At 37.7% G+C, this 24,866-nt stretch overlaps 1 protein-coding gene across 2 annotated transcripts; it reads right to left on the reverse strand.

Annotated features, from left to right (window-relative positions):
• Nucleotides 1–2,064: 2,064 nt before the first annotated feature.
• EMB2001 (P-loop containing nucleoside triphosphate hydrolases superfamily protein) lies at nucleotides 2,065–15,614 on the reverse strand. 2 transcript variants are annotated; one of them, XM_010246862.3, is made up of 4 exons: nucleotides 14,972–15,614; nucleotides 14,765–14,834; nucleotides 2,596–2,758; nucleotides 2,065–2,497 (listed from the first exon to the last, which is right to left on the reverse strand). In XM_010246862.3, the coding sequence occupies exons 1-4, from the start codon at nucleotides 15,444–15,446 to the stop codon at nucleotides 2,417–2,419; spliced, it is 789 nt and encodes a 262-aa protein (XP_010245164.1). In that variant the 5' UTR covers nucleotides 15,447–15,614; the 3' UTR covers nucleotides 2,065–2,416. The 2 variants fall into 2 exon arrangements, with proteins under 2 accessions (XP_010245164.1, XP_010245163.1); XM_010246861.3 differs by having other exon boundaries at nucleotides 2,065–2,408; nucleotides 14,972–15,612.
• Between the last annotated feature and the right edge of the window lie 9,252 nt (nucleotides 15,615–24,866).

Genomic DNA, 24,866 nt, shown 5'->3' on the forward strand with positions numbered 1-24,866 from the left:
TCTCCTGTGCTTGTATGTTATTATGCATGGAGAGATGTTCCTAATTCAAGAGTGTAGTGTTTTGTGGGTAGAATTATGAGATCCGTTAGTGGACTTCGCATAAAAAGTCACTTGTGCTGACTCTCTAGTTCTTTACCCAAAATAAAGTCTTGATTCTCTAGTTTAACGGGATTCCTGCCAAGGTTCAAATTATCGAAATAATAGAGGGTGTATCCGGCATATGTATCAGTTTTCAGGGCCATCAAAATGCAACCCTATGAAGTGCAATAGCCTTTCTACTGATATCCTAAATTAATTTCAAAACTGTATTTTCTTTTGCAAGTGTGGCACCCCTCTGAAACATAGGCAAGAACATGGCATATCGAAACTTTGAACCTTGATTCCTACTATTTTGGTAGTAGGTTACGCAACCATAAGACAAAAGTGGGTTTGCCATTACGTCAGGCCATTTTTGGTTTAACTCTCATTATTTCCCATTCCTATCTGAAATTCTAAGATGACAAAGAATTAGTATTTAGTAAAAATGGACAGAATGAGAAAATATTGCTATGAATCAAACATTTTTTTCTTAAAAAATGAATTCTTTTTTGTAGCAAGAATGAGAACAAATTTTGACCCGTTTGATTACATTCGACAATTTTAACCTACCATACTCATTTTGTAGGTAAATACTCTCATTTCTCTGAAGAACTTTAGAGCAAAAATGTAATCATCTTTCTGAACAAACCCAGAAATTATCGCAGTCCAATAAACTACATGAAAATTCATTCACAACTTCATCAATATCACCACACTTGGCATAAAGATCATAGCAATTCCCACAAAGGCATTTGCACCACATTTGACCACCCACCCATGAACCCTTTGCCAATCCTTAGTTCTCCAAGTGCATTACAAGTTGTCAAAATGCTTGAAAATGTAGCTGTTTGGCATCAAGAACCCACCTAACATTTGGTAAAAAATATTTAAAGCAAGGCATTCCAGCGTTTATGGCATTCCAGCATACACATTCTCACATAAAACATCTTGAAATACAGTCAAGGCATGTTTGAAACTCCTACATTTTGAAGACAAGTCTACCATTCCAGTCCAAGCATATCCATCAGTAAAATACCCATTCTTATCACGTGAGAACAGATCTGGTGACCAGAAAAAAAAAAAAAAACCAGAGGCAGTACATGCTGAAAGCATAGTCCCATAAGTGAACTGATTGGGAACAGACTAAGAAGAAAGCAGTCTATAGAAGATTCTTCAGGAATCCCCATGTTTCAGGCTTTGGCTCCTGAAATGATAGCATTTGGACAAAGGGATTTCATCAAACAATCAGATGGAATCGTCCATTGCTGCACATTTACAATAGTATTCAATATTAACAGAGTTGGCAACTAAGACATCAGACTAAATAAGGGACATTTTGATGAAGTGTGAATGAATTGATTTGACCTATCCCAATGTGGGATTTTGCGTTCTGATTGGATCACTAAGGTAGTCAACTGGGTTAAAAGATATGCTGATGGGATTTCAAGGAGGGAGAGGGAAGATATACATCTAATAGAGAAAATTGGAAATTTTGCCGAGAGAGTTTGGCCATTGAGGATACTCATTTGATTCATGTCAGATTGTCAAGAGGATATCGAGAGAGTTCAAAGGTTGAAGGGATCACCAACAGCAGCAGAGAATCACTGCAGAGTGAGAGAGCGCAAAATGAGAATGGACAGCCTGCGACACAATTATGTATGGTGCTGCAGGTTGCAAGGCCCACTTTTCATTCTAAAAAAATGAGGCCCATGGCAAGAATTTTATTAGCAAACACCATAGTGTTATTCATTCTTGCCCATTCTTATTCAAAATGAGTAAGAATTGAAAAAAATGAGGCCCATGGCAGCAAACCAAAAATGGCCTAAACCACTATAACAACATAAATCTAGAGATTACTGGAACCTCTTAAAAATGGGCTAGAAGAAATGTACAAGGTGCTCAAAGAAAGCATTGCACCCTTTTGCCATATGCACAAAGATGATACACCATACCAAAAAGGCAAAAACTGCTAAAGACATCGAAGTATGAGCCAATTAGAAACTTTTATGCACATGAGCCTCTGCAATATCAAAAACTGTGAAGATATATACTGCTACGTCAATCCCCAGCTTATGGAATAAATTTACATGATATGTTACATCTCAGAAATGAATCTATCACTAATTATCCCAGTAATTTCTTAGCTGGGACATATGAAGCAGCAGTTCGTTCCTGCCCAAGCCAGTCACGCTGCTTGTCATGATCCATGGAGGAGGTTCCTGATAGTTTTTTCTGATAAGTTCTTGAAAATCCTTAATGTTCTCATCAGGCCGCTTTCCTTTACTTTTCTTCACTTTGTCACACTTGGTGAAGACAAAAGTCAATGGGATCTAAAATATTACACGAAAGGCAAACCATAAGAGAGGGAGAAGAGGAATACAACTTGTGCCCCAACGTTTGAGTTATAAGAATTCCCACACTGCAAATTAAGAGGGAAACATAAAAGAGAGAGAGAGAGAGACGGAAAAGGCAGAAAAAAAGAGAAGTTTTAAATTTAAGTTACAAGGGAGGACATACATTGTTGCGGCCAAGCCAATTAGCACAATCCAGGTCAATCTTCTGAGGAGGAATACTAGCATCAATCAGTAGTAAGACAGAAACCAAAGTATCTCTGTTAAGAAAATAACCCTTGGTGAATGATGACCAATCCATTCGAGCAGATTCTGGAGCATTAGCAAACCTGCAAGCAATGTCTCATCAATGAAATTATAAACCGACACCCTTCAATCTAACCAGAAATTATGCACAGATTCCTAGAGTGATACAATATGTTTAGATTCCAAGTGATCTATCAGCAGAACTTTGTCATCATGACTTACTTATACACTGAGGCAAACAAAACCCAATAGAGGTCAGGTACCTCTGAAACAGGAAGATTTCATTATTTTTAGCAACATCTCCAAGTTTATAAGGGAAGAGAATGAACCAAGGAGAAAGCTGTTATACTGGACGACCATCCCGGAGTTGTGTATCTTGTTGGCTGAGATCTTTGTTTCTTCCTGCTTAACCCCCTATATGGAGCATAGGTGGCTTCAAGGATTGAAGTATCGGTATTGTGTATCGTATCAAACTGCTTGGATATGGATATGCTTTGGAAACACATGGATATAGACCAAAGATATGGATATGCTTGGATATATTAGGGAAACACATATAAATCCTATATGCATTATTTACACTAAATTTAAGGCTAAAATATCCATAAATAAAGCATAAATACATATGAAATATCTATTTTAATGATATATATAAAAAAAATATATTACAATTAATATACGGGATGCATAGATATTATATAATTTTATTGATCCATCAATTTGTAAATTATATAGATGTTTACAAATTAGTACATGCAGAAAGCCATTTTTATGTTATTTTCTATTAAATCCAAGACATAAGACATAAGCAACTATTATAGTTTAATTATTATATCAACTATTTTTATTTACTATTTTTTATTTTTAGCATTAACAAATAAGAAATCAACTAAATATTAACTTCTCAAATGTGTGATAAACAATATTTTCATTTTTGTAAATAATAAATGTTGTTATTCAGTGTGAATTAAAATATTAATAACAATTTATAAAAATATGTAAAAGTTCTAAGATGCATATCATGTGTAAATTCATAAATTTTCATTACTAAAATAATTATTCTATTATTAGATTTTTATTTCTATGATTTTTTGAGATTAAAAATCATTCTTTTAAAAATTGTGGATTTGATAAATCATTTATTCTAATAATGTCTATAATGGGTTTGACTATGATATCAAAAATGTCTATAATGGGTTTGACTAATCAACCAATATCATACAAGACATGACTAATTAGGTGGTATTCATCAAAATTCATGGGGGTGCTTTGATTGATTATTGGTCAAAGCTCTTCCATTACCATGTTTTTCCAGTAGCATAGATTTTTCCCTTTTATAAAAGGCTGATTTTGAATATTGTATGTATTAAAAATAAATTTTATTATATTTCACTTTTTAACACACCAATGGAAGATAGTTAATGGCTTGAGATTGAGGCTTGGAAGGTGTATTCAATGTTCGAGCGACAGGTGACTTGCGTTTGAGTCACACTGCCTACAATTTTTTGGTAGAGGAATTAAAGACGTGTCAGTGCCCTATACATATCATGCTGTATTGTTGCATATCAGTGGACACAGCGTGATACGGTATGATACAACCAATACTACACTACCAGCACACTACAAATGACTGCTAATGTATCCAGTCATAGCACGCCCCATGCCATTCCCATTGGACACCAATACGATACGCTCAATATGGGTTGTATTGTATCGATATTTTGAATGCTGCTGGGTAGCCTTGCTCCATGCTTTCCATTGTAGGGAACTAACATTCATGGCTATTGATTGGAAAAAAGGTGGTTAGGTGGAGTTGGGAAGTATTTAACCTGAATAAATAAAATTATCAATTGGCTCTAGGCACACTAGTTGTATTTAGGAGTTAATGACCATATCAGTTCTGAATAGCCAGAAAAGAAATCATTTCAAACAGGGGCTCCGACCTCTTATTGTTTGTCTTTTTTCTGATACAAAACAAGGGCCACTCTCATTCTTTTCCAATTTTTATTTGCCACTAATTAGGGGCTCCACCTTATCTTTATCACCTACTTTTGTAATGTGAAACAAGAGCTTTGCTCCATTGTGTTTTCAGCTGTTTTAACATAAAAACAGGAGTTCCACCCTGCTTTTTTTTTCACTCCTTTTCTTATGCTAAACAGGGTCTGCTCCTCATTTTCTCCCATTTTTTTAACACAAACAGGGGCTCCGCCCTATTGTTTTTTCATCCTCTTTTTTATGCAAAATACTCCATGGTTTTTAAGTCTTTTTTGACATGAAAACAGGAGCGCTGCTCCACGTTGTTTTGGTAAGGTATTTGTGTTTGAATTCTGAAAGACTGAAACTCTGAAGATTTCTTTGTTAGTTCTGGTGTGGTAGTGTGCGTCTTCTTTATGCTAGTTTGATGGACATGGTTTGGCTTATAATTTGTTAACTCCTCAAATAAGTCTTTATAATGGTGTTATTTTGTTGAATTATCATGTTCTTGGATGTGTATTAGGCTGAGCAAGCATCTCTCTCTCTCTCTCTTATTTTAGTATTTCTCATGAATTGCATGCTTGACTTAAATTATTGAAACTTGAAGTTGAAACTATAGGGAATTAGGGATTAGATAACATTATAATTCTTCTCCCTTAAAAACTTGGAGATAAGATCACAGGATAACTAAACATTCAATAGTAGATTAGTAGTATTGTAGATTTGTAAGATCATAGGTTCATTATACTTATATCATATCTATAGTTAGAAAATTAGTACCATATCATTTTTTCTATTCTTTTGAGAGGCTTAGGTATTTTTTATAGTTTTTTGACAACTTTTAGAATAATCAGAAAAAACCTTATGATTTACCATACAAATTTGATTCAAACCTCTTTACAATTTATGATATGATTACGGTTTTCAGAGCATTGGTCAATATCACAGCTTTGTAACTCTAAAACCACCCACAACCCATCCCTGAAGTCCTCTTTCTCGACTTGAGCGAATTCTGGATGCACTAACACCCAATCTATAGAGACTTTGCCAATGAAGGCCACTAACTTCCTCAAGCTCCAACTTTTGTTTTCAAAACACCTATTCCTTTTTCCTTCTAGATGCACCAACAAACAACAAACAGGATGCAACACCAGAGCAATCTAGCCTTCTTGATCCCTCTGATTCTTGGCCAGGCAGAAAATATTTGTAAGGAGAACTAGATTGACTGTATCTCACCCCAAATAAGGCTGAAAATAATTTCCAGATGAAACCAGCCACATTGCACCAAATAAATAAATGGCTGACACACTCCTCTTGCTCCTTGCACAAGTAACAAATGCTAGCCATGCTGAAACCTCTGCCCTTGAGATGATCAATTGTCAAAACACTTTCCATAACAATAAGGCATGCCAATGCCGCTGCATAAAATGACTTAACAGAAAATTTACCATTAGAGCATTCTTTCCACCACAGCTCATCTCTTGACTGATCTGAAATCCAACTTTTTCCAACTTCTCCAGCTTCATCAAGCTCCACCTCAAGCAATCATCTCCTAAATTTTGGGCACCAAATCAGCTGCTCCCCAAGTCTCTCATACCACCGGCTTATGGAAATCTCATGATCAGACAGTCTATACAGTCTTGGACATAACTCATTCAACTTCCCAACCCCAGACCACCCATCTTCCTAAAACCTTATCCTAACACCATCCCCCATAAGGAACCTGATGCAATAGGGCTGGAACAAACTATCACAAGACAGAGAGATGAAGAGAGAGAGAAAGGATAGAGAAAGAGAAAAGAGAGATAAATCCCAAGGAATCACTCGAGGGTTTGTAGGAATCACTCCATACAGCAAACTTGCAAGAGAGCTGTAAAGAAATCTTCATTAGCTTCAAAAGGAAGAGAATACATCTATTTATAGAGTGACTTGTGTGGCCCGGAATACTGTTCACCATAATAACAAAAAAGCCACTCCTTGTTTTGTGCATCAAGAAAGATAATAACTTCCTACCTACTAATGCAAATAAACTGAAAATTGAAAGAGAAGCACTACTAAGCTAGAGGAACAAGATGCTATAGCCCATGTTTTCTGAAGCAGTACCACATCCGGCCTGAATTTTCTCATATTGCACACCACTGCCCTCCTCTCCTCCATTAAATCCCTGACATTCCAACTCAGCAGCTTCATCCTTGTTTCACCCCCTTCCCCTAAAGCTCTCTTCTTTTCACTTTCCTCACTTCTTACCCTTTCAAAATGTTCAAATGCTCTCCTAACCACCTCTTCCCCTCCCAGAAAAAAGAGACCAAGGGATTTTCCAACCTCCACATGCCTTCCAACTATGTTCTCAATGTCCACTTTTCTGTTCACCACATTCAACGCCCTGCTGCTTCTTCTCCCTCCTTATCCACTTGCTCTTCGACATCCCCCCTAACTCCCTAACCAATCTCCCCTACTTCAAGCACTTTTATTGATGAACGAACAAAAACTTATTAGCCAAAAGGATAAAGAGCTACAAGCAACCCAAGGAACGAGATAAGACCTCTCCTTTAAGACTGATCACAGTTTCTCAAGCTCAACTATAGCATGAATTACAAAGTATCCCAGAATAAAGAATCCTGAGAAGCCCCTTGTATAGCAAGTGAATCAGCCATCACATTTTCTAATCTACCCACCCATTGAACTCGCTATCATGTTCCTTGTTAACCATTTAACTTTTTTCAGGAGGTCTCTATAGCCCCAAATTATATAATCCAGGTTCAGCTGAGAGTCACCTTCAATTAGCAAATGCTCTACCCCTATCTGATTTGCAAACTGGATTCCCTGTACAGCAGTTAGTATCCCAGCCCTTGTAGAGTCTCCTATTCCCACCAGGCCTGAAATAAGGATATGATTCTGTTGTCCTTATTTCTCAGAAACCCTCCTATGCCCAAAGGTCCTGATTTACCCCAACTACTCCCATCAAAGTTCAGCTTCATAACATCCTCCTAAGGCAGCATCCACTCTACAATAATTCTGTTCTTCCAGGTGGAAGTATCAGCCACTGCTAACCAACTCCACCAAAGATCATCAAACAAATAATTGTCAAAAAGGTTTTAAGGTTCTCAACCACTGAATTGCCCTTGTCAAAATACAATCCTTAACTTTAGAAACGCTTCTTTCCTTTGCTAAGAAGATTTTGGCATTCCTCTCTTCCCAAACAATCCACAAGAGAGATGCTCTGATGTACTTCCACATAAATCTCCTTCTCTTGGTGTGCCACCCAAAAAAAAGATGGATTAAACATGCTAATATCAGATTTCAAGTTCCACCTACATCCAAACAATACAAAGATCCAATTCCATAAATCTGAAGCTAGGGGTGAGCATTGTTGGGTTAAAACCAAAAAACCGAACTGAAAATTTCAGTTTTGATTTTTTTGGTTTGATTATTTCAGTTCGGTTAATTCAGATTTACAGAAGTTCAGTTTCAGTTTCGGTTTTCAGGTTTGGAAATTCAGCTAACTGAAAAAACTGAATAAACTTTATTATTTATACATAATATATAATATGTATGTACTAATATATAATACATAAGTAATCTCTATCATAAAATACATTATATTATGTATTAAAATATATGCATATCATAAAATACATTAGGGGATAAACACCAAAAAGGTCTCTTCTTTTGCAAGTTTTCCAAAGAATTAATCTTACCATAGTAAACTTCCTGGCAAAAAACAACTTTGGGGGGGAATAGGTCTAGTCCAAACTTCTTTAAATGGGAAAACCCATGGAGCAGAGATAGAGCAGAGGAATTTGAAGAAAGAGGAACAACTAAGGTACCTTTCGGAACAATTAACGTCTACTTGACATCCCTCAACTCTTCTCTCCACCATTCCTCAACCTTATGCACAAAATCCAGGTGTGTTAACCGCATATTTTTAAATCTAAAGGGCTTGGATCCAAATCCAAGGGTTTCCTAGCCCAACTCTATAGGATAGAGGTCAAAGGTAACTCTAGTCTAGGCAAAGCTTTGGCAACCAATCCCCTCCAATAGGCCTCCTATTCTTCATTAAAGAGAAGCTATGAGCAAGTTAGGTTTTCTTGGAAATTAGACCACATAAAGTTGGCTTATGGCAAAGGGATCTCCTTAAGTTAACAGGTGTTGATGAGGTCATTGAACTTCCTCATATTGGTTGTAATGGTCTGTTGGTGATTATTTGACTCATTTGTAAATCGTATTACATTAAAATCTCCACCCAAACACCAAGAGCCTTCCCATAACCCTTGGATTCCATAAAGTTCCTCACACAACTCATTCCTCTCTCTATAATTATCCAGCCCATACACATTGATTAACACCCAAGTAAAACCATCCTCCACCATCCTTAACTTTAGGGATGCAACAAAGCTACATACCAGTCCCTCTAATGGTTCTACCGCTGTTAGACAGTGTATGCCCTTAGCTTCAATCAGAATTATGTACATTATGGCATTTAATGTAAATGAATAAAGTACATATTTGATTCATGTTATTATGGTGTGTTTCTGCGTAATACCCTTAAATTGGACACATATGAGACTCGTGTTAGTTTAGAATCTTCACAGCGTTGGATAGATTTGGGGAGATTTATCCTGCCAAGGCTGACACTGATGTGCCACCAAGTTGGTTGGGGTGGCCTGTCTCAGCTGTCAGGGTGAGACCTGAGGTATATGCAGTGTGGGTTTTCTTAAAACCCTGAACCAGACCAGAATTCTAGTATTGCCCTGGACCTTGGAGATAGATGGGCAAAACTGGAATGTTACACCTGACCCCTATACTCGATTATGATACTGCACTAGGTGTCAGATTGGGTTATCTTTGATATGCCAATCAGTGAGATCCTAAGAGGGGGTCAAATCCTGGGTATGTTGGGACAGTCCGAGAATTCATCTGAGTGGGTGATCAAATTGACAGGATCAGCCCCTTTGTCGGACAAAGTGAATGATCGGGGATGCACTCTCTCTGATGGAAACCAAAACTTCTGACAGTTGATTTCAATCATTGAAATTTGTTTTGCAAAATATATTTATATAGAGATATATATATATATATATAGATTATGGTTTCGAAATGTTTGCAAAAGGTTTTAATTCCCATGATCCATGTGAGTAGAGAGTGCAGCACTGTACCTTGCAGTCGAGGGAGAGGTCCTATCTTGTCGGGCAATGTTTGATCATTATGGGCTAAGAGGTTAAGTGTAAGACCATTGAGGAGGGTAATACCTGATGGGCTAATCTTGCATCTGCCCACAATCCTTTTTTATAAGGTGGTTTGACGTAAGGACCATTTAGTGTAAATGTTGGGCCTATTAAGAGCCCATGGTGATGGACTCAGGGGTTCACTGTCTCCTACAGTGAATTCGGGCCAAGCCTTGTAACAGAGGCTGGGCTGAACCCATGTGGCTGATGTGTAGATCAATGTTTGGGTCCCACGCCATACAAGGATAACCAACTGGGCAACAGTTTGGTGGGTAAGTGAGCAAATGGACTTAATGGGCCTAAAGCCCAATTCGAACTGGCTTAATGAGATTAATTAAAAAGGGGCGGTTCTGGGATTTAGATCAGCAGATAGGATAAGGGATTATCCCTATCCACTCAGAGAGAGTCCAGATCCAAATAAAGATTTGGATCAGGAAACTCCTAATTAGATTAGGATGGCTGATCTTTATCTGCAGATAAGACAAGGGATTATCCTTATCTCTTAAAAAGAGTCCAGATCCAAATACAAGATTTGGATTAGGAAACTCCTAATGAGATTAGAAGAACCTCTCTTTAAGGCTATAAATAAGAGAGCAGGGCGAACCCTCAAAATACAACAGAAATCATCTAAGTGACTGCTGATTTCCAGAGAGAGACAACACAGCTTGACTGCACTGTCTCTTTTTCTCCTGCTCTTTCCACCATACCAGTTCGATCTCCACCTGTGGGAGCGATCAAGAAGAGTTCTTGATATTACCTTTTGGCAGAAAAGGTAATATGAAGTCGTGCTCACTAGCCCTCCATCGGATTCTTGCTGAAGAATTAGCAAGAACCGTCCTGCTGATTCTGCTTCATCCTGCACCGTGTCATCTTCGGTGGAAGCAGTCTTTGGATTTTTTCTTGTGCGTGAACACCTTCAATGGATGTCATTACTACCTCGTATTAGGTATATCCCTCCACTCCCTTTTGGTTTCAGATCTGGTTTGGTTTAGGTTCAAGATTGATCCTTGAAAATGCACTTTTCTAAAATAGGGAATGCGATTCCCACATGGGAGAGAGAAATTTTTTAAATTTCGCCCAACCTTCCTATAGGGTTCGGCCATCCATATAATGGATCTTTCATCCCTTCAACCGCATCTTCTCTCCAAAGAGTTGTGGAGACACTTAATGTACTATAGTTCTATGGTCCCTATTGAACCATAGTCTTAGTCTTATTTTCTTCTTTTTTATCTTTCAGCCCTCTAAGGGCTCTTTCATAAATTCTTTATTTTTCTTCTTCAGCCCTTCAAGGGATCCTTTGTAATTATTCATAATTAATATATATTTTGACTCATTTGGGGTGGGGGTCGAACATTAGAGAAAACACCCCAGAAACCTTTGGTGTTCTCACGAATTGGAAGAGATTCACATGGTATCAGAGCGGGTCATGTCTACCAGCTGCTGATTCGATTAGCTTCTTGGATGATTAGAGGATTCTTTGAGGAGTATTTTGATAGCTATCGAACTCTGGTTGAAGGTTATTTAAGGCTGTTTTACTCAGCTGAAGCTGATAGGTTTTTTTCTGGAAAAGGTGCCCAACAGGTCAGTTTTTTCTTGTTTTCTCTAAATTGGCTGACTCAATCAGCCTAATACTCTATAGTTGATGTCGTCCAGGCCTCCTTTAAATGGTTATTTAATCTGCTTTGAAGACTGGTTCAGTTTTGATAGGGTTTTGATCCTACCTTGTAGTCGACAGTCCTGCAACCTTCCATTTTAGGATTAACATTGATATAACCCAATTGTTCTGAGATTTCTGCATCATAATCTCAGTTTATTTAGTGAAGTATTACTTCAGTATTGATCTTGAACTGTTACTGATTTAAGTTGGGTGGTTAATCTCTGTTTCTTCCTTCCTTTAGCTTCATTTCGAGCTCTATTAACCTGTTTTGGACTGTGGTTGTGATTCGGAATGTCTGAGAAGGCTGAGATCATTCCTGTAAAGTTTGATGGAACTAACTACAACATATGGAAGTTCCATTTTAACTTCTTTGTTTTAGGGAAAGACCTAGAGGGATATTTGAATGGGAAGGATCACAATGGAAGTTGGATAATAGGAAAATAGTTTCTTGGATACTCTAACTCAACTATTTCTCATATTGCAGTACCCATGAGAAGAGCGCATACTACTTATGAGATGTGTGCATACTTGAAGAAGGTGTACCATTTTTTTTTTCGATCAGTTTGAAGAAGGTGTACCATCAATCCAACATGTCTAGACAGTCTCAGATTGAATCTGAGATTTTTGCCTATTGCCAGTGAGATAAGATTCAGGAATATTATGCCAGTTTCATTGACTTGTGGGCAGAATATGAGCTTGTCCATACAGACCCTGCAGAATGTGTCAAGTATCTCCAGTAGCACTTTGAGAAGAGGAAAGTGAATCAATTCCTTAGACCTAAATATGAGATAATCAGGTCTAACATTCTGAATAGATGAACTCTTCCAGATTTGGATCAGTGATGGATGAACTATTGAGGGAGGAGACTAAACTCTTAACTGCTGCAAATATTGATGGGAAATCAATTGACTCTGGGGCTGACATAACTTTTGTTGTTCAAGGAAACAAGAAATCTGGTGCTAAGGACTTCTCCAAAATAATCCATCAAAAAAAAGGACTTCTCCAAAATACAATGTTATGAATGCAAGGGGTTTGGTCACATTGCTTTTCATTGCAAGAAAAAGAATGTCTGCACTTATTGTAAGCAGCGTAGTCACATCATTCCAGACTGTTCGGTTAGGCCATCTTAAGGTGCCCAGAAGAAGCACCAGCCACGTAAATATCAAGTGATTGAGAGACAAACCACTGATATCTCCTCTATCAAGGGAAATTCCTTTGCCTTTAGTTCCTTCAACTTCCAGTGGACTTTCATCCCTTCCCAATTCGCCCTTGGGTTACTCCCCTCCCACCATTCCTTAACCTTCTCAATAAATCCATCAGAACTTAAACCACATATTCTCAAATTTGAAAGGAATAGGACCTCTACCCCCCACATCAGCCTTACAAATAGAAATTGGCCAATGATCCAAAATTATTCTTGGAAAAGCTCTTTTGACACTAGGCTTTCCCATGGTGAATAAAAATCTATCCAATTTAGAACAAATTGGGTTAGCCTGCATATTGAACCAAGTGAAAATGCTATGAGAGAGAGTCAAACTCCTTAAGCTCAAAAGTATCAATAAGGGGTTATATGGCTGAAAACACTCAGGCAAAGATGGGGATTCTTGGAACATATTTATATGACCATGGCTGAGAATCAGATGCCCTCTGTTTTCTCTTTTAGTTTGGTCAAATTGGAAACAATTAAATGAAGCCCTCTGTTTCCTCTTCCAGTTCAATATATTTGAAGAGCTACAAACCGAATATAGATGAGAGGCTTAACGGTGGCTTTGAGGCTCTCTATTTTATCACACAGGAGAGACCACTGAACATGTGCTTATAGCTTCTATCCTCTTATTGGGCCTAGTATTGGCTACCGTGGTAAAACTACAGCAGATCCAGACTCCAAACATTATATCTTCAAATTAACTCTTCTTTAATTGCAATAACAGTGGCTCTATTTATAGACTCAGCATATGAAATCAAATAACCTTTACAGTCTCCAATTGGACTAGGAAATTGACCCAAATCAACTTCTAATTGCTTTAGAACTAAGACAATTCCATAAGTAACCCATAAGGACAATGGGGACTCTAACTCTGATAATACTTTCCTAATTCCACTAAAACTAACTTAATTTAAAGACACCAGAAATTACTAAAAATAGTAAACTATAAGTTTACTAAAATAATAATTACAAAAAAATACTATAATGGTAAGACTGAAAGTTACATAAATAGTAATTTTAAAACAACAGTAAATTTCTGGATACTTAAAATCCTATTCCTAAGACTCCCACAACTTCAATAAAAAGTTGCAGCTTAAGTAGGCTCAAACTGATCTAACCAAGTACATACTATTGCGCCATACTTGCTCTGCTTATACTTGCTTTTATTAAACTCTCTTAACATCTGTCTAGAGTCTCTAGACTACTTTGTTGGGTAAATCTATGCCTAATCTCAAACTAACAAATTGAGGGCTTTCTGACCAAATTCCAGCTTGTTTAGGCTCATTTCATCCACCTAATTAGTGCTGTTTGGGCCGGTTGTGCATCACACCTCTCTTTTTATTGATCAGCGGCATCAGCCATGCATCATAGTGTTAGCAAAAGGGGCATCATATTTCAATCAAATTTGACAGTCAGTGGAAGAGGGGGGAGAAATTTGAATAAGATAGTATATAGAGAAAGGAAAGAAAGGGAAAAAACCCTACTTTCTCCAGCAAAAAGAAGATTTAAACCCTACTTAGCTCAGAGAATCGCCACATGAAAATATAAAAATAAAGAAAGAAGAAAAGACCACTGGAGGGAGGAACTAGAAAACAAGCGACAGAAGATTTAAACGAACCAGTAAACTGCACAACTCAACTGCAGCTTCAAGACTAAGTGCAAAGGAGAAGGATAGTAAACCCAACAAAATACTGGGATGCATTTCCTCTAGCTCTCCAAGAAGATATAATATGCATTGGATTGGGAGGTTCAGTAATCTCAAAATTAGAATTTATTTGTTGTCGTCAATATGAACTTTGTAGTTTCCCAAAATATATATACCCTGGTTATCCATGTAGCAAAATATTATTCAAACTAGAAATAATTGGATTTCAGAACAATGTACGAGATTGGCTCATTACCTCAAAATTTTACATGACCAGACACCACTATCCAATCAGATTGAAAAGAAAGATACGCAGCATGCCAATTAGGTTAATGCTAGTCAATATGAACAGATGGTCTCTTGGAAGGTGTCAAGACTTACCCGTAACCAGGTAAATCCACAATATACCAGCTTCTGTTTACTAAGAAATGGTTTATAAGTTGGGTCTTCCCTGAAAAGTTATCACAAGTTTCTCAAAAAAAAAAAAAAAAAACAAAAATGAAAATGAAAATGAAAAGAAAAAAGAAACCAAAAATTCAGTTCAGATAAAAGTTCCCAAAACAAAGACAAGAAGGAATATAACAAAACCTGGTTTCTTTGAGGTAAGTGCAACTTCTTTCATCCGAACAAGGGCATTAATGAGCGACGATTTTCCAACATTAGATCGACCCAGCATCGCAAACTCGGGACGATCATCTTTGGGGCAATCCTTGGCTTTTCCGCTGCTCTTCACGAACTGAACCTCCTTAATTTGGGCATGACCGGCATAAGGACCCAACACAATGTTCGAACCAGGAAGAATCATGTCTTCTCTCACTTCTTCTGGTTCCACTCCCGGAGGGACGAAAAAGGCCTTCTTGATAAACTTGACGGTGTCTAAAACAGCCGGTTTCGAAGTCTTTGCGGCAGAGACGACATGGTTGGGGTTCTGCTGCACTTGATCTGGCGACTGCGAAAAGAATTTTTGGAAGGAGAATATGATAGGAAGCTTTATAGAAAATGTTGGAGAGGACGAGAAGAATGACGGCCGTTGGAGACTGATCAGTCGGTTTTGCAGTAGCATTTCTTCGCTTTGAAGGTTGTAATGTAAGCTCAATTCAATTCAGAGGTTCGGAGGCACTTCTTTCAGTCACAGTTTGTGAAGGCTTCACCCTTCAGCTATAGTTTGTATCCTTCGGGAAGGTTTCGTTCGGATTTGGTCTAAAATTGCAAAGAAGCCCATGGAATCTATAGAGGTCAGAAATGTGATTGGATTGGGAAGTAGGGTTATTCATGGGCCGGACCTGGTTGGGTTCGGGCCGAGCTTAGCACCTATAATTCGGGTTATAAGCCCCGGATTTCAGGCCTATTATTTTTAGGGTAAATTTCTTAAACTATCCGTATGGTTAAGTTAATTGATTAATTCTATCCTTACTATTTGAAAATTGACTAACACCACCTTTAATGTTTTTGGCAATTGACTAATCCTTTTTTGTCAGTAACATGTATCAAGGGAAATATGAAAAATGCTATTCTACCCTCCAATTTTCTTTAAATTTTGAAAAAGTGTATCTCTCCCTCTCCCGCCCGTTCTCTTCTTCGGAACTGCCAAAACTTAGATCTCTCCCTCTCCCTTTCGTTCTCTTCTCTAGAACCGCTAGAACCACCCAAAATGTTATATTTTGCAATTCTTTCCATATGTTGATCATCTATGCTGGAGCCCATTCTGATTGAAAGTTTTGGTGTCGATACTTCTAAAAGATTCAATTTTGGTATCGTTGGCTTTGTCACAGGTGGCAGTTGCAGTTGAATCATTGATCCTTTATCCAAACCAAAGAGGAAGTCAGGATGGGTTCTCTCCTTATGGCTTGATGAATTTAATTGGGACGCTCTGTATCTATGCAATCATATGTAACCACAAGGGTATGCTGTTGAGGTTATCAGGGACAATAGTTGTTTGGGAGGGTTATTTCGATGCATTGGATACATATTATGATCACAGAGCATTGAATATGGGCGTCGGTAGATCCTTACGTGAAGAATGACTTCAAGATGTGTTCAAGTGGAAGCATCTATAAAGGGTGTTAGGGAAGTAGTTTGGAGTTCAAGAGCGGGCTCCGACATAAAATCAAGACAAAAAAGACAAAAAAATGGAGCTCAGTTCTGTTTCAGAGTTGGAAATTTATTAGATCAAGTCAAAAAAGACACATCCTAGGCAGATCTTCTCTGCAACCAACCGGCACAAACTAGTTCTGTTTCAGAAATCAGTTATGTAGAGAGTGTTCAAGCAAAGAATGGATTTATGTTTTGTTTCAAAGTTGAAAGTTCATAAAATCAAGACAAAAAAGACACATCCTAGGCAGATCTTCTCTACAACCAAAAGATGCAAACTAGTATCAATCACTCACAAAATGCAACATTAACATGCTATGGGTGAAACCAAATACCACTAGGTGAGAGTAGTGAGTAGAAAAAATAGGTTTTTGAGGGAGAATTTTCTTGCTTGCCTTTTTGTAAGTGGTACTGTCTTCTTCAATGGTCCAATCGGACTGATTTTGTGCCAATAGCTTTTACTAGTAATTTCTAGCCCTTGGAAGATAATCCTTGTACCACCATTATTGGTTGCACCCAGACTTAAAATTTTTATTGGGTTTTATTTTGAAACAGGAACTTAGTTCCTGGGTTTTCGTCGGAACTGAGGATGTTGGATCTAAGACCTCTTCGTCAAAACTGAGATCGGCATCTCTGCTCCTAGGTTTTTGTTTGAAACAGATAAAGAAGTAATGAAGAAGAAAGGTTTTATGGATGGTATTTTAGGAACAGAAGTCAAAGGGTATTTTTAGGAATGAGTGAAAAGGGTATTTTAGGAATTTTTAATAAAAATATCAGTCATGTGATGTCACATGTAATGGAAAGTTAACGTATGATAACAATAAGGGTAGAGCTAGTCAATTGCCAAAAACAGTAGGGGTAGTGTTAATCAATTTTCAAATAGTAAGGGTACATTTAGTCAATTAGCTAAACCATAAGGGTAGTTTAAGAAATTTACCCTTACTTTTATTATTCAAAAAATTTTAAAAATAAAAAATAAAAAAAATGTATAAAACAAATAAAGTCAAATGGGGTTCCACAATAAAATAAAAATAGAAAAAAATAAGAAAAACTAAAAATATAATTATGGGGGATTCTTGTGATGGTTTCATTTGTTTTGCTTATTAAGATGTTTATAGTTAATTGAAGAATATTTTTTTGTGCTTATGTTCATTTGGAACCACACGTGGGCCCTTACCTATTGGGCCATGAGAGGGGTGCCTAACCCCTTCCCTCTCTCATCCACGTGTTACCTAGATTGACTCAACTAGTGCCTTGGGCCTTGGAATCACTATAAATGAAAAATGATTTTTATGCAAATTCCTAGAGATCCCATCACCTCCATTTCACTTAGCTGATGGGTGGCAACTACAAATCAGTGCAAGAAAGTCATTTTCCAAAGCTCACACATTTTGCTCATTGCCTCCATGTTTAATTTCTATTGTTAATTTAAGTATTGTTCTAATACCACAATCACATCTTAAATTTCTTTATGATATCAGTGTTCCATACTTGTCTTGTCAAATTCAATGCTATTGATTTTTATAATTTGTTTAAATATACCATTAATATAACTTAGAAGTTGTCATACTGTACAAGTATCTACTTAATATTTAGTGTTGTTCTAGATGTGCATCATTTTGAAACAAGTAGGCTAAGCATGTATAAGTATATGGGTATTATAATTGCTAAAAAATGATGCATCATGTTGTATGATTCGAGTGTACTAAACCAAATATGCAGCGGATAATCCTATCAACTAGATGAGGCCAAAGTGGAAGGACGAAGTCGCGCACCGAGGAGATCTGCAAGTAGAAAGTAATTAGAGGCCCAATGATGAGGTCCCCAAGAAGGCATTCCAACGCTTATGTCGGTAACAGGGTGATGAAATCAGTCGAGCCAAGTTGTAGAGAGTGAGCTGGTCCAAGCTGAGGAGAATAGTAAGAGAGCTAGAGAGTTCAAAGAGTTGAAGGTCCTTTACTGCAAGGGGCAGAAGCCTTTAAATAGATGACTGTTCATGTTGTAGCTGGACAGGCTCCTTGCGGAGTTATCGAGATCAGGCCACCCGTTGAGGTCTTCAATAGGTTTCGCCTTTCTTGGCGAGGGCACTTCTCCTTGTCCATGTGGGACTTTGCTTCTCTACAAGGTCTTTGGTGATGTTACTGTCCACTTAGGTGGGCAACATGATGATGTGGTCCAAAGACGTCGACCATGGAAGCGTCCATGTGATATTACTGTCTGCCCAAACATTGCCCCCACCATGAAGACTCAACTCTACATTTTAGGCCCCAAAATACATAGAAGGAACAGGTTGCATGAGGTTGGCAATCCATGGAAATTTTACTTCACTCCATGAATCTTAGTTAGTGTTTTAATTACATGCTAAGGCATCATTCCCTTAGGAAGACTTGGCCTTCTACAGACAGTGTGGAAATCTATGACAAGTGGTCCTAACCCCAAATGATATTATTATGATAATGATGATGACATCGATACGCATCACCTAAAATTATCTGATTCATTATTGTTCACTAAGAGAAAATAGTTGGAAGGAAAACATGTTGTTCTATAATAGTCAATCTCATTTTGGTAGAATTTTGAGGGCATAACTAATTCGAGCCTATGCTGAAAAATATTGGCACAGAATATTCTTAATTAAATTGCTTTTTCTATAGGTTTCCTCTTAAGTGAAAGACCCTATTCTAGATATGTTTACGCTCAACCTCCCTACATCCAGTAAAACAATGGGAGCTAGCATTTTTAGACCTCTGAAGTACAACACAACAAAAGCTTCTAATATTTACTAGATCTAAAGAAGGAGATCTATTCAGCACCTCTCACACCCACCCCCATCCCCTCAAATCCATACACCCAAAACACCCACATGTTAAAACCTGAAATTCTACCAAAACTTCTCATTTCCAGAGCAAACTGAAAAATGGGACAATATAGAAAGCATGGTTCCCAATAATATCAGATCTAGAGATGCTTCATATAGTAGACTGACTTTGTTGTAGAAATGTAAACAAAATATTAAATATTAATTCACTGTCAAATAGGTACTGAAATAGTGAAGAATGTAAAACAGGGTATGTGGATATTTGAAATTCTGAACATGATCATCTATGGTATCCATCCAATTCCAATATATCAGCACGAAAAAATCAAATAAAAGCAGATCAAGAATAGAAATGAGAAAGACTAAATGATATAAACTAGGTAAACCCTTGAAATTGTATTGGTGTTCCTTCAATTCTCATTCTATTTGTTAACTCTTTGTGAGAGGCCATCTCATATGTAGTGAGAAAATTCATTAATTTTTAAAGATATGATCTCGGCTCATTAGTGAAAATGATTGTATCATCCACATAGAGGCAGTGAGAAACATTGATAAAACCTTGAGGAACCTTGTAGAACAGATACGGGTTATCATGAAAGACCTTGAATAAACCACAGTTGAAAACTTCTTCCGCTAAGATGAAAGATAGGGAAGAGTGGATCCCCTTGCCATAGACAACTAAAAGCCAATTAAAATTCAAAGAAAACCCACAATTATCAACAAACTTCCTAATCAGATCAATCCATTCAGAGTCCAAGCCAAACTTTTCTAGAATTGAGAAGAGGAAATTCCATTCAAGTCTGTCATATGCCTTCATCATATCTAGTTTAATTGCAACACTACTCCCTTTAGTTTTCCGATTGTGAGTGTCGGAAAATGTCTCCCTTGGGTTGATATAGAATTGTCACTCATCATTTGAGGGAATTGGAGGTAATGGGACCTCCAAGAATGATTTTCAAAAACATTTTAACTTTAATAGTGACTCCAAAGCCTGAGACACCAGCTAACCAATTCGGGTAAGACTTAGATGAGAGAGGAAGGGGTTAGGCACCCCTCTCCCGGTCCAATAGGTGAGATCCACATGGGGTCCCAAAACAAGCCCAAATAACAATTAAATAGATCAACACTAAGGAAAGCAAATCACATAAGACAACATAAAAGTAAATTCTACCCACTTATTTTCATTTTTGATGATTTTTTATTTTAATTTACTTTGTTGTATTTTTATTAGTTTTTTGTTTTTATATTTTTTTACTTCCCCTTTTAATTTATTTCTATTTATTTTTTGTTTGTTTTTTATTGTTGTATTATTTATCTTTTTTTTTATTTTCATTATTTTTTATAGAACCCTATTTCTATGTTCATTTCTTTGTTATTTATTGAATTTACTTTACTCTATCCTATAAAATTCTTTGTTACTATGTCTTTTATCAACCTTCTTTTCTATTTTATTCATTATGTTTTGTTTTTTATTTTTTATTACTTCCCTAATCACTACACCTTTATATTACCCCATTTTACTCCCATTTCTATAGTTGTATTCAATCTGCTAGAATGAGTTCGTGTCCCTGTTAAACCACTTAACCTCTCCCATTTCAGATTTGTATATAGGGAATCTCTTTAGCTCATTCCTTACTTCTTCTTAACAATGTTTCTTCTCCCTTTTCTTTTTTTACATTAATTTTATTTATTTCTAATCTATGACAGAATGAGCTCAAATGGCAAGGAGATCACTTTGTCCATCATCTGAGACCATGCTTCATATCTGGCTCTATATTCTTTGCCCTAACCTCAAGCAGATATGCGACTATTTAGTCTCACTATCGAAATAAAACTAAATATTGTTATTAAACATTAACAATATCCTGAAAATGGAGATGCAACCAACATCGATCAATAACACATAACAAGAGGCAGAGAAGTAAAGAAGAGGAACATGTAGATTTGAATCTAGGAAACACTATCTAAACAAGATAAAAGTAAATAATAAGCAGTAAACAACCGCATTCATTGTTAGCCAAGGCATTTATAGAGGATGGCTCTATGGAGGCTCATTGGCGTCTCTAATGGCCAATGGATGAACGTAGTTCAAACGGAGATTAGAGAGGCTACATATATAAGAAAAAATAATAAAAATAGATAAATGAAAAAGATAATCATAAGGTTGAATAAGACTACTCTTAGAAAGCCTTCAACGAACTGAATACATATTACCTTACCACTACTACTTAGCAGGCCAAACCCAGGGGAAAAGCTCTACCTGTAGTTAGACCTATTCATGGGCCGGGCTTGGGCTGGGCTTTGACTCTTTATTAATAGAAAAATGTTAGGCCCGAGCCCTGATAAAAAGCCCGAAGCCCGAGCCCGAGCCCGAAGCCCGACCTAATAAAAGAAATTTGAATTTTTCCCTATTAAAATAGATATTATCTATTTTAATTCAGATGTTTTTTTCCCTATTTAAATGAACAATGGGCCTACAAGTGAATCAACAACCTTCTCAAATCAAAAAATTTATTCAAATGGACATCACATAGGGTTTTTACTTAGGTTTAACTATAGGTCGGGCCGGGCCGGGCTCGGGCCGAGCTATTTTGGCAAAGCCCGAGCCCGGCTCAAATTTTATGCGGGCCCGGCTTTTTGGCCCGAGGTTAAGCCTGCGGGCCAAAAAGCCTGTTCAAGCCCGTCCGGGAATCGGGCCACCCAGCCCATGAACAGGTCTACCTGTAGTTGTCCATAGGTGATAGAGCAGTCAATTCAATATTGGTCCTAGAAGATGAGAAAATATAGAAACCAATGTATTTTGTCAACAAAGTCCTTCATGATGCGGAAACCAGATATCCTGATGCAGAGAAAATGGTCTTTGCACTATTGACCTCGGCTAGAAAGTTGAGACCCTACTTTCAAGCTCACTCCATAGTTGTCTCGACCAACTAACCTTTGAAGCAAATATTGCAGAAGCTAGAGACCTTGGGTCGACTACGAAGTGGGCAATAGAGCTATTGGAATTTAACATCAGCTACCAACTGAGGTCTTCAATCAAAGCTTAGGTGGTAACACACTTCCTGCTTAAATGCATCTTTAGCAGCAACAATGCCCCAGCTCACGAAGAACTCTGACCCACTTGGACTTTGCACGTAGATAATCCTCCAATACCAAAGGAAATGGAGTTGGCCTCATCCTACTAATTCTAGACCATAACAAGCTAGAGTTTGCACTCTGGTTCAGTTTCCTTGCCTCAAACAACGAAGGCGAGTATGAAGCCTTACTTGCTGGTTTTCACTTAGCCAAAGATCTTGGGGCAGAACAAGTTGAGGCCTTCGGTGATTCATAGAACCTACCATGGCCATGACCAAGTACAAGGCCAGAGAACCTACCATGGCCAAGTATCTAAGCGAATTCTAAGAATTGATTGGATAATTCCAAGAATTGATGCCCTCTTCAAGCTTGCTAGCTCCTCGAGTTCGGACCTTGGCTACACAATTCATGTAGAACAACTGGCTCACCTAAGCATTGAGGAAAAGTCAGTGCGTCCAATCCAGATGGAGTCATGTTGGATGAATCTAATCCTTGCCTACCTGCAACATAGATAATTACCCGATGACAAGAACAAAGCCGAAAGGGTCAGATGCCAATTAGCTCGATATACACTATTGAAGGAAAAACTCTACAAGAGGTCCTCCATGTTTCCCTAGCTCAGATGCCTATGTCTAGACAAGGGAAACTATGTCCTCAAGGAGATACAAAAAGGCCTCTACAAAAATCATCTAGGGAGTAGGGCCCTTGCATAAAAAACACTCAAATAGGGATACTTCTGGCCTTTCATGAAGGAAGATAAGAACCAGTTAGTCCAAAAATGTGACTAGTGCCAACAACAATCCAACATATCCCATCGGCCTGTTAGGATGCTCTCATCCCTTAGCAGTCCTTGGCCCTTTGCTAAATGGAGAATGGACATCTTCGGCCCCTTTTCTCCTATAACGGATTAAAGAATACACCTTATTGTGTCATTTGACTACTTTACCAAATGGGTATAGAAGCTGAGCCCTTGGCAACTATCACAATAAGGAACTTACAAAACTTCTTTTGGAAGAACATCATTTACCGCTTTGGCATATCCTATATGCTCATCACAAACAGCATCTGACAATTTGATGACTCCAAGTTTAGGGAGTGGTGTGCAAGTTTGTGGATAAGACAACACTTCACCTCGGTTGGCTATCCTTAAACCTACGACATTCCAACATATCCCATCATCTAATAATTAGTCCAAGAATGTGACTGGTGCCAACGACATTCCAACATGTCCCATTGGCCTAACACAACGCTCTCATCCTTTGGCCCTTTTCTAAATGGGGAATGGACATCTTTGGCCCCTTTCCTCCTACAACAGGTTAGAGAATACACCTTATTATGGCAGTCAACTACTTTACCAAATGGGTAGAAGCTAGGCTCCTACCCACTATCACGATAAGGAACATAGAAAACTTCTTTTGGAAGAACATCAATTATTGCTTTTTCATACTCTATATGCTCATCACAGACAACGTCCAACAATTTAATGACTCAATGTTCATGGTGTTAGATAGTTGTATGCCCTCAGCTCCAATTAGATTGATGTACTTATGACATTTATTGTAAATGAATAAAGTACATATTTGATTCGTGTTCTTGTGGTGTGTGTTTTTGTGTAATACCCTTAAACTGGACACTTAATGAGACTTGTGTTAGTTTAGAATGTTCACAGCCGTTGGATAAGTCTGGGGAGATTTATCCTGCTAAGGCTGACACTGATGTGCCGCCAAGTGTTGGGGTGGCCTGTCTCAGCTACCAAGGTGAGACCCGAAGCACATGTAGTGTAGGTTTACTTGAAACCTTGAACCGGACCAGATTTCTAGTATTGCCCTGGACCTTGGAGATTAGTGGGCAAAACTGGAAAGTTACACTTGACTCCTAGACTTGATTATGATACTGCACTAGGTGTCGGATTGGGCTGTCTTTGATATGCCAATCAGTGAGATCCTTAGAGGGGGTCAAAACCTGGTTATGTTGGGACAGTTTGAGAATTCATCTGAGTGGGTGATCATAGTGACATGATCAGCCCCTTTGTTGGACAAAGGAAATGATCGGGGATGTACTCTCTTTGATGGAAACTAAGACTACCGGCAGCCGATTTCAATCATTGAAATTTGTTTTGCAAAATATATTTTATATATAGATATAAATATATATACTACAGTTTCAAATTGTTTGCAAAAGGTTTTAATTCCCAGGATCCGTGTGAACTGGGCTGATTTGATCAGTTAAATAAATGGGCGAATCTGAGACTAGATTAGCAGATAGGATAGGGTCTTAACCCTATCCACTCAGAGAGTCCAAATCTGAATATAGATTTAGATCAAGAAACCTCCTGGTAAGATTAGGAGAGGGTTGATCTAATATGTAGATAAGATAAGGGTCTATCATTATCTCTTAAAGGGAATTCAGATCCAAATATGATTTGGATCAGCAACTCCTAATGGGATTTGGGGCTGATCCCTTTAAGGTTATAAAAGGAGAAGGGGGCGGCAACCTTTA

Source organism: Nelumbo nucifera, chromosome 2, assembly GCF_055504915.1.
Source record: "Nelumbo nucifera cultivar China Antique chromosome 2, China Antique-T2T, whole genome shotgun sequence".
NCBI lineage: Eukaryota > Viridiplantae > Streptophyta > Magnoliopsida > Proteales > Nelumbonaceae > Nelumbo > Nelumbo nucifera.

What these genes read in the sequence shown, in the direction of transcription:
- EMB2001 (XM_010246861.3), bottom strand. Translation starts at nt 15,446, where the DNA reads ATGCTACTGCAAAACCGACTGATCAGTCTCCAACGGCCGTCATTCTTC. An exon ending in GTGGATTTACCTGGTTACGG is followed by an intron (nt 2,759 to 14,764) that starts GTAAGTCTTGAC and finishes CATTGCTTGCAG; the next exon opens with GTTTGCTAATGCTCCAGAAT. An exon ending in ATTGGCTTGGCCGCAACAAT is followed by an intron (nt 2,409 to 2,595) that starts GTATGTCCTCCC and finishes GTAATATTTTAG; the next exon opens with ATCCCATTGACTTTTGTCTT.